Below are 16647 nucleotides of genomic sequence, written 5' to 3'. Positions count from 1 at the left end.
TGAAAAACACAATTTATTCTTGCCCTTCCAAGATACTGTGATTTAAAAAAAAAAAAAATTTATGAACCACAAAACAGATACATTTCAATCTTTATTTAACAAAATGCTAATTAACAAAAATTCAACATCATAAGCTTGCTTCAGATATAGACTAATGAACCAGCCGTCTCCATGCCTTTGCTTGTATTTCTTCCATTAGGATCAAGTCTTTGAAAATATGAGGTTGAGGGGCATGTACATCTTCAGTTTCATAGAAAGCTCCTCACTTCTCCAGCGGTGCATAATTCAACAGCTTCTCAATGAGATCCACGTGAGCCAGAAGCATCCGGCGACAGCAGTATCTCTTCAAACCCAGAGCGTCAAGAGCATCACTGTGAAGACCAGCAGAGTGAGATTCGGTCTGACACCACTGTGATCACAGAAAAAAATCACACCTATATGAAAGTTCATGAACTCACCCTTCTGTGTACTCTGCTTGTAGAAGACCTAAATACGCCTCCCATTTGTTCCCAACAATCTTCCCACAAGTGAAGCAGCGAACGGGGATGATCATGATGAAGCACAAGAGGCCTGAATCGAAGAAAAACTGAGCATTTATCAGAAAACTCACGATTAGCCTGTTTTTGAATAGATTTTTCCAATCATTCACGATTATCAGGTAAGGATTTTCAGGAATAATTTCCTAGAGATTGCTGGACTTTCGACATTTGTATGCATTTTGTTTATTTGTATGTCCAGTACCAAACTTTTTAATAAAGATAAGCAATGTTTTTACTAGATCAGTGAATTAATATGCATATATTAGTGTTTAAAAGTCTCTGCGATGTCTCTTAACAGTTAATGATGGCTTATGAGGTTTTACTCTGCAAATGTAAATAAATATGCAATAGATAGATAGATAGATAGATACATAGATAGATAGATAAGAAAACTGCACAAAATTCAGTAATAGTTAAGAGATATTCATGTGATGCCTAGATATTTACAGTAACACTACATATCATTTGTAATAGAGACGTTCAGCCCAAGATATGTTCCTTAGTTAAGAATCCATAACTAAACTCTTACAATTACAACCGGTTATTATAATGGAAGATGTCAAAAAAGATATGAGAAACATTACCAAAACAATCTTACACGCGACACACGTTCTTCTTGCGCCGCTTACAACAGACGCATTACATCTGCGTAATTTCCGCGTTACGTTTGTCAAAAACGCACGGGTGGAAACAACGTGATGAGAGGAGATCCGCGCGCTTCTGAAGTGCGGAAGTGAGCAACATGAAAACATTCCGGGTGCATGACTGCAAAATGAATGGTAGTCTAGGGCTAGACGGCTAAATTTCCCTTTCACCAGATTGCATTTGAGAATTCTCATATCTGATTGTAGGTTTTGCAAGTTCAACATGGGTTATACGTCGAAAGTTGAATGAACGAGTACTTATGTCCTTTCGATTTCTTACAGGTTGAGTTGTTGTTACCCATAACAAGCTAGCATTCTGCTAATGATTGTGAAAGTGTATGACGTCGTTGACATTTTAAAAGACTTTTTAAAGCAAATAAGTGACTCTAAAAAAATCTAACACCCAGCAATGTGTAATTTCTTTGCATCTCCTTTCGAATACAACATTCAAATTACTAGGCAAAAATTCTATTTTTGAGGGGTATATCGCCATTCACCTCCATTCAACTCCATTCATTCTGCACTCGTTCAGTGAGCGCCCTCATATGGAATCAGAGTGGAACTGCAACCAGTTCAGAAGCCGGAAGTGTAGTGAGAGTGAACATTCTCGCCATATTAGACAATTCTCTGGTGCTTTTTGCATCCTAATTTCCTTTCCTCCCTTCCTTTCCTCATGTCTTAGCTCCACCCCTTCAGGATGCGAGTGAAGGACGCAAGGAAAAGACGTGAGGATGGAGGACTTGAATCAAGTGAAATGATTTATCCCCACTCCCTTCAGAGTTACTTCAAAGTGTCATCAGCTGTGATTAAAGGGGTCTGCCCTTATGTTGTTAAAGTTTGTTAATTAAGACATTCATAATAAATATTAATAAAGCAAGATGCCCTGTTTGAAATATTTGACATGCATGGTTGCAATTAGAGAATTGAGATGTCCTTCAAGATGGCTGAGCTTAATTGGTTTCCGGGTCGTTGGATGGAGGACTGAGCATCGAGGAAAGGATATTGAGAAGCACCCTCTGTCAAAACTCCAATAATAAGTGTAAATTAAAGTCACCATATCTCTGTAACAACACACACACGTAAACAAAACAAAAAATCTTATATCATTTTTTGTAGCTTCTTTTAGCCAGACACTTTATCTACATCAGCTGTTTTTAAATGATTTGATGAACAATATGTAAAAACCTTGGAAAATTCTAAATAAATAAGATGTTTAGTGAGAGATATAGGGAGAGATTTATTATTACATTGTGTTATTTTAGTGTTTCGTACTGTTAAAAACTAGCATTGCTGAGGGAATATAATATTTTTTTAAACTACGGCTAGAATCAAATCATCAGAATTTATTTCATGACATTAAAAAGCAGATGATTTGTTAATAATGTAAAATTCAGTAAACTGAACTTTTTTATTTTTTTGTAGAATTGCAGCAAGACTTAAACATAGCTAAAGAAGTCATGTTTTCTTGACATGAAGTCCTTTGATGATTGATTTAACCCACTGATAAAGTATAATGCATAACCCCTGACCTTTGTATGTTTTTGTTGTTCTTCCTTTTTCCAGTGATAGATGCGTGTCTATATTACCCGATTTACTAATTCCTTGTTAATAGTGACTGTGCTGCATTTAGTAAATAGATTAATTTAAAAATAGCAAAGACATCTGTCACAAGTATGAAAAAAAAAACAGGCTTCGAGTATTGAATTCTGTCCAAAAATAACCAGAGAGAAAGAAAAAACACACTGAGTCTGGGAAAATATGCTTCATTGTCCTTTAATAAGGTCATCAAGCCACAAGGGAGCCATCTTGTTTTAATTCACACGAGGAACAGCGGAAATACAGCAAGCAAGGTTGTGTGCAAAATAAATACATATGGCAGGAGGAAAGAGGCAACATTAGGGGAACAAGTAAACTTCATTAGAACAAACAAATAAAATCATAATCATCATCATCATTATCATCACCAAGACAACCACCATGTTGCCACATCCTCAGCCTCATCTTTACTCTCAGTAACACAACTAATACACAATCTTCTTTCTTTTAAATACAGAATTCTATTTGAATTATTGCATTATATACGCACTTTAAAGAAAAATTCATTTTCTGTAATAGTATGTCATGTGACGTGTGAGTGTTTATTGTTTGTGTCTGCATGCATTTAGGGATTGTTTCTGTAGTGTGTAGCGCTCATCATAGTGTAACTGCGAAATTGAAGCTATTGGCCGAGAGCCGTCATTATCTACGTTGCATCTATGTTGCATCACACACCTATTTCCATTGGCCCACTTCAGAAAATCGTCAACATCGTTCAAACAAGAAACTAAGATCTTGAAATGTCACAGTTGCTCGACAGTATGCAATTCACAGGCAAGATTATTGAATTATTGAATGACCTGTGTTAGTTCGATGTCTGATGTCAAATACATAATGAACCTATATTATATTTGAAATAATTTAGATTTTCTTTACATTTCTACACCTTTCAACAATACAGGCCTAACTGTAATAGATGTCAGTGGCTTGATATGTACATATGGATTTGCACAAACATTTAAGTATGAAACCAATTGCTTTTATTGACATCAAGAAAAATTCTGTATTTTTAACCTTGACTCGTGCATCTTAACGTTATTGTATCTTACAGTTGGCACTTATGGGTTTAAGTCCAGCTTGAAAATTAACTGAAATATTTTTGGGATAATTGGTTTAATCTCAGCATTATGGCACGGATGAGGGTGTTTTTAGGTGTCAACCAGCAGGAAGAGTGACTTGGAGGAAAGTTTTGGTGGAAATGTGCATTGGCTACAGCTAGGTTGAATGTTATATGAAAAGTGCTTGGTCTAAATGCATCTCTAACTTGCTTTAATAGCTGGCAGGAATGTCACCACAAGTACTGAAATTAAAGTACAGCATAAAATTAAGATGCCTAGTGTGTAGAGTGACCACACGTTCTCGTTTTCCACCACATGTCCTGGTCAGGATTTCTACATTGCTTAAAATTCCCGGGTTTTGACTTAGTTTTTCTGTTGAAGCAGTCTCTTTAGTCTTCATACATTGTATCCATCTGAATTTGCATTGCTTTGGCCGTTCTGTTTAGATCCCAACTTCTCGTGGGCCATGATTGGTCGGACTGCATGCTGCATTCAGTCAAAATCAAAGCCAAAACCCGGAAATTTTTGGCAATTTGGAAATCCTGGCCAGCACATGTTCAGGACAAAGAGGACATATGTTCACTCCGCTAGTGACTCCCCACCCCTTTATATAAACTTTAATAGTTTGTGAATTAATCAGTTCCACTGTTTAACAACCAATCTTAGGCCTTGGGTCAGTTTTTCTTGGCTAATAAGATTACGCCCACCAATACAGCTCCAAGGGCAATGACTGCTCCTCCAATCAGGAAAGGCTTTAAACTTTCTAAGGCTTCACAGCTACTTCCTGCAGACTCCGCCTCCCCTTGTTGGTTGGTTGCTCCATCTTCCGCTGGATTCTCAGGCTCTGCAGGTTCAGCAGAGACGGGGTCTGGTTTTGGCGGTGGCACTGCCTCCTTCTTCTCTGCTTTTGAGGCAGATTTCGATGCTCCTTTGGCTTTTGCTTCCATGTGGGAATTGGATCAAGGGGTCGAGGAGTACGGCAGGTTTTCCTGGGCTTTCTTTTAGGAATATAAAGAAAAGGGAGAGATTGAGGTTTTAAATTTCTCTGTGTGCAAACTGTTCTAAGTTTAAATCAGTTTTTTTTAAGGAAGTCTCTTTTGCCCAGCAAGGTTGCATTTTTTGATTAAAAATACAGTAAAAACAGTAAAATTGTAAAAATTAATACAGTTTAAAATAACTGTTTTCTGTTTTAATATATTTTAAAATTTAATTTATCCCTGTGATGCAAAGCTGAATTCTCAGCATCATTACTCCAGTCTTTAGAGTTGTGTGATCCTTCAGAAATCATTCTGATTTATTGATCTGCTGCTCAAGAAACATTTATTACCATCAATGCTGAAAAGAGTTGTTCTGTTTAATATTTTGTGCACCGTGATTATTATATTAATAGAAATATAAAAAAGCAGTTATTTGTAACATTATAAAGGTCTGTACTGTAACTTTTGGCCAATTATAAAGAAAGAAAGAAAAAAACACTTACTGACCCTATATGTAAAAATATTAAAAGAATGTTAAAAAATAAATTTAACAAAAATGTAAAATAATTAAAAATAATAAAAAATTACAAATGCATTCTTATACTTTTCTCATATTTATTTATTTATTTGTTTATAGTTTTTGCTTGACAGCAGTGGACTGGACCTTAATATGAAAAACAGCTGCTAAAGCAAATTCTGTTTTTGCATTCCACAGAAAAATGCGTATGGACTGAAAAAATATGTGAATATGTCACAAAAACAGAATTATATCACATAAATCACTTGAGTCTTTGACCTTGACGTAGCAATGACATTACTGTATATGCAGTGGCCTACTGACTGTCACGTGCTATATTTGCTTGTATTACACAGCCAAAGGGGCATCATCCATTAGTCGTGGCTACCTTAAAAAGCATGTATTTCTTTTGTGCATAGAAGCTCTTTCATTTAGGCTATGTGGGACAAAAGTGAAAATTAACTCTTAACATCAGTCGTGTTCCTTACAGACCTTTTGCACCCACCAAACATGTTTCTGAAGCAATAAACATGAACTAATTCATCTGCAGCGTGCAGAAATATCCCTGTGAATCTGAATGAGTTATACATGACCAGTGGAGGGAAGGGGAGAACTGAACATTAAAATAAAATAAAATCCAACACACAAAAAAAGAAATGAAGTCATGCAGAGAATGGAAAGATGGACTTAAAATGGGTTAAAAGAGCATGTGATGGATGTGATTAATGTAGTGATGCAGTTATGATGCTGCACAGGCCACAGAAGCGCATCACATTCTCTTCCAGTTCTCATGGATGGATGGAAAGATGATGATGGATGGAACATACCTTCTTTATGTTGCCTCGAAATCCTTGCTCACCTTGTCTTCTTTTCAAAGAAGGATGAAGAGAAACCAGAAGATCTTCTCTGCACGAAGGCCTGAATCCGTCCTCAAGGAGAAACAGAATCAAAGGAAATGGAGTGATGGAGGACACAGCAGCTAGAGGAGGAGGAGGAGGAGGAGGAGGAGGAGAAGAACTGGGCTGTACCACTCCATCCGTGAGAACAGGGGGGCACAGTGAAGCTAGGGTGTGTGTGCTTTTGTTTGGCTCGAACTGGTGTAATGGATGTTGCATTGAAGTTTTATGTAATTTTACTTGATTGACGTCGTAGCTGCTATAGTTCGCAGCAAACAAAGACAGTTTCTATCATGGGCAATCATTCATTATCATAACAGAAAGTGCATTTTGGAGGAGTGCCTGAGCAGGTTTTACCCGAGCAGAAAGGTTTTGCAACCTCACTTCCATTGTTATGTCAGTCAAGAAGTGTTACATCAAATTCCTACATACCAATCATACAAAGACTGATTGGTATGAACATATTTATTTAATTGAAGAGTCAGATCATGCCCTTAAATTAACATGACTCTGTACGTCTATCTATCTGTCTGTGTGTGTGTGTGTGTCTGTTTATCTATCTGTCTGTCTGTCTGTGTCTATCTATCTAGATCTAAATCTAAATACTGTATATAATTTATGTATCTAACCATATAAGCAGCAAGGAGTGCCAATTGTGTTTATATATATATATATATATATATATATATATATATATGTAGAGCCTCCTTTTGCAGCCAATACATAATCAATTAATCATCGGAATAATAGATACAAGTCCTGCATATAGTGGCCAGAGGGATTTTTAGCAATCCCTCTTGAGGAACAGTGGCCAGGTCACTGCATGATGCTGGTGGAAGGAAACATTTCCAGACTCGCTCTTCCAAAAAAACTCAAACTGGCTCAATAATATTTAAAACTGGTGACTGTGCAGGGCATAGGAGATGTTCAACTTCACTTTCATGTTCATCAAACCACTCTGTCACCAGTCTTGCTGTGTGTATTGGTGCATTATCATCCTGACACAAGGCACCACCTTCAGGGTACAATGCTTGAACCACATGGTCCTCCAGAATGGTTCAATAGTCCTTGGCATGGATGTGCCCATCTAGCACAAGTATTGGGCCTATGATGCAAGCAAGATGTGCACCAATAATTTGTCACCTTTTGAATTCTGATATGTCTCTCTTTATGTTGTGCGCATAGCAATATTTTATGTACAGTTCTGCTATTGCTCTGCTAATTCAACCTTCACACTCTGGTCTTACTGGTGGAACATGAAATCATTGAATATTGACCACCAGGATGTGCAAATATAGCCAAGAAACCACCAACACTATTTTATATATACAGTACACAGGGGTGTATCTGGGTGTTATATTAGACAGCAACTTCTCTTTTGAATACCATATTTCCCATGTTACAAAAACCGCATTCTTCCATCTTAGAAACATTCCCAAGCTACGAAACATGTTATCTGTTACTGATGCAGAAAAGCTAGTTCATGCATTCATGACCTCTAGACTGGTCTATTTTAGTGCTTTGCAAGGGGGTCGTCCTGCATCTTCAATAAACATGGTACAGGTAGTCCAAAATGCAGCAGCTAGAATCCTTACCAGGTCAAGAAAATATGATTGTATTACCCCAATATTACAGTCTCTGCACTGGCTACCTATTATGTTCCGTATCATTTACAAATTATTATTACTTACCTATAAGGCCCTAAATGGTTTAGCTCCTGCGTACCTAACTAGCATTATGCCACGCTACAATCCATCATGCTCCCTAAGGTCACAAAAAGGATAGCAAAATCCACTAAAGGAGGTAGAACTTTTTCGCATCTGATCAGATGCACATTATTATTCTTTAGCTTGGGTTAAACAAATTCATTTGACTTGGTTAGAACAGCAGCTATGCTAATTATGTCTACATTTGTTTCTCTGTTTTGCCACAGGTAGAATTTACACAAGCTCCAGTCTGGATCCAGAACACCTGAGAAGAGATGATGCTGAACCCTCAGAGAACCTCAGATGATGCTAACCCTGAAACAGCATACAGAACTAACAAATATTGCTACATTATGTGTGTGTGTGTGTGTGTGTGTGTGCGCATAGGCCTATCTATTGTCTGTCTACCTATACTATGCTATGAAGTAATTTATAAATGTATGTATTGATTAATTAATTCTCATGCATTGGCACTCCCTGCTGCTTACAAAGGCTTAAGAAATTCAGGAAATGACGTCGATCCACGCCCAGCATACTAATTCGGAGGAGTCTCCTCTGTATTCACTAAGACCGCCCCAGCAGTGTGCCAGTGGTTCCTAAGCAGCGGAATAGCGCAGCGTCGTACGTCAATAGCGCAGCGCCTCTTACGGCAAGCCAACGGATGACGTGAGCTACGCCAGGAGCGCACGCGGGAAACGGGATGCGGGTTCAGGATGCGCAACTGGAATGGAGAATCGCAACGACGTTGCTTCAAATGAAAAAAGATCGGTAGCGAAGATATACAGCAATCAATCTGACCGGGACCTGCTGCGGAGGACAGTGCGGGATCTGGATTTAGCGCACGATTTTAATTCATGGAGAAGGACTGTCAAGGAATTAATGATTAATCCATGCGTGCGTGAATATTTCTGCGGTTTGAGGGGAATACGGAGCGGCTTCTGACGCGACGCGCGTTTGGAAAGGCGTGAAAATATCGGTGACGTTACGGAGGGATGTCAGTGAAACTGAAGCGAGCGATATGAAATGAATAAAAAAGCCGTTTCTGGACAGCCGCAATTGCACACATCCTCACTCCTTCCTGTGTTTGTGTGAATGCAAACGGGACGCGGCATTGACGGGACTGTTGCTGTTCTGAGACCTGTGGCTGACTCGGAACCGTGATCTGGGTCGGTTCTGCGGTTCGGTGTGTGTGTGTTTGCGGAGGATGGGATATTTAAGCGAGTCCATGCAGAAGAAGGTCTCGGGAAGACGCGCTCATACTACAGGTGAGTCTCTACTGACGACCCATATGAACATTTACCATGGTAACCGCAGCTTCCGCCAGAAAAGCCTAGCTACTTTTGCCCTAACGAAAAAAAAACCTGAAATGTTTTCGTTTGAATGTGGTACATTTACTGCGATTCTTTGAAGCAGCTCGGAGTACTTTCAGTGCTATGGTACTGTCAGCTGTCTGTCAACACAATAACTAGCCTAGTTATCACATAATCCCGTTAATATTGTTATCGCACTAACGAAAATGACCATGTTTTGGGGCAAATACCATGGTTATCGCATTAACGATAACCTTACCATGTTTTGGGCATTCATCTCGGTATCACCGTGGTATTATTTGAATAACATTTATCTTTTAGCATGGTATGCGAATATGGTGATCATTCTGTGCAATGTTATATTACTCAAAAATGTACTGTGTTTTAACAGTTGATGCTATAGTACTGTCACAGTACTTTTAGAGTATCGTGGTATTACCATGTTTTATATTTATATGTATACATGTAGTGTACAGTGGTACTAACATGGTGTTCTGGAAGTACAATAGATTCTTGCATGAGCTTTCTACATTTAAGTCGTTTTAAGGACATACCTTCACAGCCTGCATGAATAACCGTGCATTTGTGAAGGAATAGTTTTGCAATACTGCAGGCATGTGAGCACACCCAGCATTTCTGGTACATGCCCAATTGATTACATTATAATGGGGTGAGTTAAGAAAATGTTACTTCATTTCATTGCCGGTGAGGATGTCTGTCTTATGACTCTTGCTTAGGATGATTTGAGCTTTTTGCCAGCAGTATTGTGGATCTTCATGTCTACTGCACACACAATTAGTGTGAAAAGGAAAGTGAAGTTCTGAACCAGAGGCTTTTAATTCTTAATGGAGAGGTTGTTTCTTCGAGGCTGGATGAAGCCCATCAGTGGTTTGAAGGGGCCAGCAAATGCATGTTTGCTGTCAGAGGAAATTGCTGTTAATTACTGAGTGCAGCTTTTTGTATATGGACAAAGAGCATGTTTTAGTATCATTCTGTTTATGTGTTGTTTTTTCTGATTTAACCCTTGAGCCATATTTTAACAGATTATCAACCGATTATGGGATTTTAAGTGGTTCCTATCCATAATGAGCAAAGTGGCTGATGACTGATTATATGGGGAAATAAGTTGCACAGAAAACTGCTTCTAAAATGAAAGCAGAAAATCAGCACTGTCTGTCGATGACAACTGTTGAATCTAGGCATAATGATTGCTTACATTAATCAGAACAAATGCAGATACGGCCAAATATCAGATGATTAATCTGCCTGGGCAAAATATAGTTTTTTTTATTTATCACTAATGCCTGCAAAAGTGCCTTAAAAGTCAACAGGCTATTAAATTTGTCCTTTCATTTTTAATACATATATTATTTTACAGAAACTTCACGCATGGCTAAATTCTTGTATGAAGTGCCCACTTTTTTTCAATCCAATTTATTTCAGATGGATGAAATCAAATCACACCATACTGTTTTTATTAAAAATTAAAATTCATGCATTTAGCAGGAGCTTTTATCCAAAGCGACTTACAGTGCATTCAAGCTATCAATTTTTACATATCATGTGTTCCCGGGGAATCAAACCCCCAACCTTGCGCTTGCTTGCTTGCTTAATGCTCTACCAGTTGAGCTACAGGAACACTATTTTATGGTTTGGTTTCCCTTGGAAATATCATGCCTTTCTTGTGAAAAGTGAAGGTCCAACTTGTTCTGCAAGACCTTCTCTTTTATATAAAACATGCATATCTTATTTGACTGCAATGCTTTTAATGCAAGCAAAATTTTTAATAAATACAAATATATATATGTATGTAGTATGTGTGTGTGTGTGTGTGTATATATATATATATATATATTAGGGGTGTAACGATACGCGTATTCGTATTGAACCGTTCGGTACGACGCTTTCGGTTCGGTACGCGGTACGCATTATGTATACCGAACGGTTCGTTGGAGTAATTAATTATATTTGAAAAAAAAAAAAAAAGAGAGAGAGAGAAATATAATGATATGCGTTCAACAAGGTAGCCCAATAACCCAAACAACGTAACAGGCAACGCCCCTGACACTCCCGAAGAAGAAAAAAACACCATCTTATATGTTTATGTTAGGCTACTCAGCAGGCGCTCGCTCACTCAGTACGCGCTGAAGGCTCGTTGCAAAATAGCCAATGTGTTTAACAGACTAGAAATGAGAAGATCCTCCAATAACCAACAGGTCTGGTGTTTGGGTGCACTTTGGATTCCCTTTAAGCTATAATGGTGATGGCAAGAGAGTGGTGGATAAAAAAACAACGGTATGTCGCATCTGCAACATGACAGGGTACACCAGCGGGAATAAAAAAAAAAAAAAAAAAAACACCAGCGGGAATATCTGGGATATATGCGTCAGTACTATCTGGGAAAAGACGAAAAAAAGGAGAAACATGCACGCAGCAAACTATCCCTGCAGCATTTAGAAACTATAGCTTACAGGGAATCCAACCCAAACACCAGACCTGTTGGTTATTTTAGGATCTTATATTTCTGGTCTGTTAAAGGCATTCGACATTTTGCAACGAGCCTTCAGCGCGTGCTGAGTTCACATATCGTGCCTAAAAACGCATGGAAAACGCTAAGCGCGTCTTTCTCCTCCTTTCCAAAGCGCTTGGGCAGAAGCGCTCATGAGGCGTCTGTCTTTGCTAAGCAACAATGACGTGCTCTCTCCATGAGACGCGGAAATTTCAGCGAAGGATAAATGGATTTGCAGCTCTAAAAATCGCTTGCAGTAGCTCTGCTACTAAATTTATTTCAAAATTGCAATCCATATACAACTATGATCAGCTGATCCTTCATCTTGGCTGAGCTCTCAACGTTGTTACGGGAAAGGATGAAGCTGATTGGTTAGTTCTTGTCACATGACCCGCGGTGCGCTTGCGGCATTCTGAAAAGTTGAGATGTTTTTACATTTTGCTGTATCTAAAACGTATCGAACCGAACCGAACCGAACCGTGACATCAGTGTATCGTATCGAACCGAACCGTGAATTTTGTGAACCGTTACACCCCTAATATATATATATATATATATATATATATATATATATATATATATATATATCATAATTAATATTATTTTTTAATATATTGTATTTTTCTATTTAATTTTATTCTGATTTACAGTATTTAATTTTTACAACTCAGCCGGAAGAAAATGGACAACACAGTTTTTGCTATGAAAATAGCCTCAGACATACTGCTGACATGGCTTTAAAATATCTACTATTTCAATATAATCAAATGAAAGTTTAAGACAGCCATGTTTCCTCACAAGGCTTATTAATCCAAATGCAAATATCAAATATCAAATATGCAATTGTGCCTCCTGAATAAATGGTTATGCAACATCTGTGAGACAATACAATATATTACATTTTATATAGAGAAAAACATCAAAATATTTTGGAATTATCGGAAGTAATGGAGTTTCGCAGTTTTCACTTTTAAGAGATGCTTCTGAAGGTTTACCAGTTTTCATAATTTGATATATGTGATGAATGTATTAAATCACAAAATAATTTAACCATCGTGCAGCCCTACTTCTCCACCATCCCCCATGAAGAACAAGCAAAACAACTCTATTATTATTCAGTCAAAGGCTGAGTTCTAGATGGGGTCTTGAAATTGCCTGGAGGCTTCATTTGTTCTTCTGAAGCAGGCTTACCTTCCATGTTGGACTGTATTGAACACACTTGTGATTAACTAGTCAATCAAAGGATGTCCTTTGTAGGATAATACAGTTTATAAAGAGTAACTGTTATTTTGCCCTCAGTTTTTTCAGTCTTTGCTCACTGTGATGCAATGGATATACTTGGAAAATGATTGCAAGATTGTAGTGCACTTCCTCTGGTGCGTCCTGTACAGTCTTTGCAGAAATACTAAAAACTATAAACAAAATGTTAATTAAATATTATGTATCTTAATACATTAATTATAAATTTTACCGCTATTATACCTAAAACTTAATTGAAATGTACTAAAAAGAAAATAAAAATAATTTCCAACTATTTAATAAAACTTTTTATTTTTATTTTTTTTTACAGCAGATGGAAGTAAAAAAGAATTGCTAGTTTTGTAATTACTGCCATTGGGCCTCATTAATGAAACCCAAACGGAATGAAATAATATAAATGAGAATGGTTTATGAACCATTCCGTTGGCTCATGATTCATGAATGAGATCCAGTGTCCGTGTTTGATCTTTAGTTTAGCAGTTCACCACCTTTTCATGTTTGCAGATCTGTGTTGTGATAAAACATTGATGGCGTGGAATTTGTCGTGTGTATATGATATCCAGTCTCTGTAATATGATGCAGGCGAATGTTCTCTAAAAATACAGCTCTCTGCAAGAACAACAAGGATATTGTCCCCTCAACATCCTGCAGTCTGTCACCAAAAAAAAGAAAGAAAGAACATCAAGAGATTGCATGTGGCCTAGAGACATATAGCCAGATTGTTTAAAATTGTATTAGCTTCTGTAATATATTATTGAGCAATGCATAGATCTTCAGGGCTGAGATAATTTTTTATTACAACTCTTTCTTTGTCTTTTATTGGGCGGTGAAAAAAAATGCAGAACCATGCAAAAGTTAGTCTCTGTGAAGTTTTATTAACATAACTGATTGCATCCATCCTACAGTATATTTCAAATATCTAGATTGCTTTTAGTGTTTAACTAGAATAGTGTGGGTCATTGTCATCTGTCCTCATTTCAACAGGTTGAATTTAACAGTCTGTTTCAGCACATTGTTCGTCTCACAGCGTGAACCTGTTCTGGCAAATCTGGGTTTGATTTTAAAATAATTGACTCTGGGAGTTAATCATCACCTCACATTGATTATAATGGACCCAGATTATTCAGGATTCCCAGCAGTGCCGGCTTTTCCATCTCCGGTCAGGCTTTTCAGTCAATGTCTTGAGTTGTAAAGTGATTCATGTATGAATCAGTCTGTTGATTGATGTTTTCTTTGGTGTTATCATCATGCATGAGTGAAAGTGCATTTATGATCGATAAAGCTTCTAAGCATAGTTGCAAGTAGTTTATGTAGATCAAGAGACCATGCATTCTCTCTATGCTGTTTTGTAATTGTTTGTACCTTTTTTTTTTGTTAACTCTTTTGTGGCATTATGTCCAAAAATATGCCCAGAAGCAATGAACTGGTTGATAATGGCCATGCAGATTAAATATTTTGTACAGTTTTACTGTCGCATTTTATTTTGTTTCAGCAATTTTGTGTGCATTATATTTGCTGTCATTAATTGTTTTGATGTTGTTTATTATTAATATGCATAAAAAATCTTCTTGTTAGCAGCTGCAGGTTTGATTATAGTCAGCATTGGAGATGGACAACACTAATACCAGAAAAAAAATAGTAAAATATTTTCTCAACACTTCAGGCTGCTTTCATTTATGACTCATTTGGATGAGGTGTTATGGATGTACAATCTCATAATACAAGCATTAGCATATCATTCATATTAATAAGGCCACTGAGTGAGGCTGGATGTACTTCTACAAGCATTTCACAAGCTATTATTTTGCTATAATTCAATGACAGTTTGATGTTTTCAAGTGTGGCTCAAGCACTTTTTGGGGGCTTTGTAAGTGGGCGTCATGATATCCCACCGATGCTTAACTGAGGCTTTATCAGGATTGCATGACATTAAAGTCATCCGAAACCTCATCTTACAACAGGATGGTTGTTTGGAACACTTGTCATAAACAAGCAGGTCATGGGATTTTCTATCCTCAAGTGCAGTTAAACCACAGAAACAGTCGATTATTTGATGGAGACATTTTCATAGTCACGGGGCAGGTATTTATTGAGAAGGCGTGGCAGTCTGAGGGTACAGTAATTGACAGGTCACAGTTGCTAATTTGCACACGCAGTAGAGCACAGGAGTGACTGCCCACTTTTTGTGGCTTTGCTTCTGGAAATATATTTCTTGTGTATTTTCTCCATAGGAATTTCTAACCAAAGCAGCTAGCTCAGAGATAAATCATAGCCTTACAGCCTATTTTAATTTGATGCAAAAGTATTGTGCAAATATTCAAGCTTGATCATGTTTGAAAATCAGGAAAAAAAAGACAAATGCACAAGCCCAACACACGAGGAAGGTACAGGATGTGCTCTTAGATAATCATCTCATGAAGCGATGTGTGAATGATGCAAACAAAATGTACCATCCTATGCTACACTACACTGCAGTACACTACCATACACTAAACTACACTACACTGCAGCACAGTATACTATACTATACTACACTATACTATACTATACTATACTATACTTTTACTTCGATCTAAGCAATGTCAATGTTTTTAATAAGCATAAAAAATCAATAGCTATATTATATTTTTGCTGTTAAAAAATAAAAGATTTATATTTAATAAAAGTGAAAGTGACTTTATAATGTGTGTGTTTGTGTATGTATATGTATATGTGTATATATATATATATATATATATATACAGTATTGTTCAAAATAATAGCAGTACAATGTGACTAACCAGAATAATCAAGGTTTTTAGTATATTTTTTATTGCTACGTGGCAAACAAGTTACCAGTAGGTTCAGTAGATTGTCAGAAAACAAACAAGACCCAGCATTCATGATATGCACGCTCTTAAGGCTGTGCAATTGGGCAATTAGTTGAAAGGGGTGTGTTCAAAAAAATAGCAGTGTCTACCTTTGACTGTACAAACTCAAAACTATTTTGTACAAACATTTTTTTTTTTCTGGGATTTAGCAATCCTGTGAATCACTAAACTAATATTTAGTTGTATGACCACAGTTTTTTAAAACTGCTTGACATCTGTGTGGCATGGAGTCAACCAACTTGTGGCACCTCTCAGCTGTTATTCCACTCCATGATTCTTTAACAACATTCCACAATTCATTCACATTTCTTGGTTTTGCTTCAGAAACAGCCTTTTTGATATCACCCCACAAGTTCTCAATTGGATTAAGGTCTGGAGATTGGGCTGGCCACTCCATAACATTAATTTTGTTGGTTTGGAACCAAGACTTTGCCCGTTTACTAGTGTGTTTTGGGTCATTGTCTTGTTGAAACAACCATTTCAAGGGCATGTCCTCTTCAGCATAGGGCAACATGACCTCTTCAAGTATTTTAACATATGCAAACTGATCCATGATCCCTGGTATGCGATAAATAGGCCCAACACCATAGTAGGAGAAACATGCCCATATCATGATGCTTGCACCTCCATGCTTCACTGTCTTCACTGTGTACTGTGGCTTGAATTCAGAGTTTGGGGGTCGTCTCACAAACTGCCTGTGGCCCTTGGACCCAAAAAGAACAATTTTACTCTCATCAGTCCACAAAATGTTCCTCCATTTCTCTT

General features: G+C 37.4%; 2 protein-coding genes and 1 long non-coding RNA gene across 4 annotated transcripts in view; 1 reads left to right on the top strand and 2 right to left on the bottom strand.

Annotated features, from left to right (window-relative positions):
- Positions 1-78: 78 nt before the first annotated feature.
- LOC127962146 (DNA-directed RNA polymerases I, II, and III subunit RPABC5) lies at positions 79-1284 on the bottom strand. Its single transcript, XM_052561643.1, has 3 exons — positions 1124-1284; positions 459-570; positions 79-371 (listed from the first exon to the last, which is right to left on the bottom strand). Exons 2-3 carry the CDS (start codon positions 551-553, stop codon positions 263-265), a joined length of 204 nt encoding a protein of 67 aa, XP_052417603.1. The 5' UTR covers positions 554-570; positions 1124-1284; the 3' UTR covers positions 79-262.
- Positions 1285-2940: 1656 nt separating this feature from the next.
- On the bottom strand, positions 2941-6347 carry LOC127961225 (uncharacterized). Its single transcript, XR_008154404.1, has 2 exons — positions 6159-6347; positions 2941-4835 (listed from the first exon to the last, which is right to left on the bottom strand). It is a non-coding gene; the product is annotated as an uncharacterized LOC127961225 (long non-coding RNA).
- Positions 6348-8504: 2157 nt separating this feature from the next.
- Positions 8505-16647, top strand: part of LOC127961519 (diacylglycerol lipase-alpha) — a 40863-nt gene continuing 32720 nt past the window's right edge. For both annotated transcript variants that reach the window (XM_052560681.1, XM_052560682.1), the window contains exon 1: positions 8505-9198. The gene's annotated coding sequence lies outside the window, so the exon portion shown is untranslated. The remainder of the gene's footprint in view (positions 9199-16647) is intronic.

The sequence above is a fragment of the Carassius gibelio genome, chromosome B7 (genome assembly GCF_023724105.1).
Source record: "Carassius gibelio isolate Cgi1373 ecotype wild population from Czech Republic chromosome B7, carGib1.2-hapl.c, whole genome shotgun sequence".
In the NCBI taxonomy this organism is placed as follows: Eukaryota; Metazoa; Chordata; class Actinopteri; order Cypriniformes; family Cyprinidae; genus Carassius; species Carassius gibelio.
Note: the sequence above shows the minus strand (reverse complement) of the source record. Positions and strands in the feature narration are given on the sequence as shown.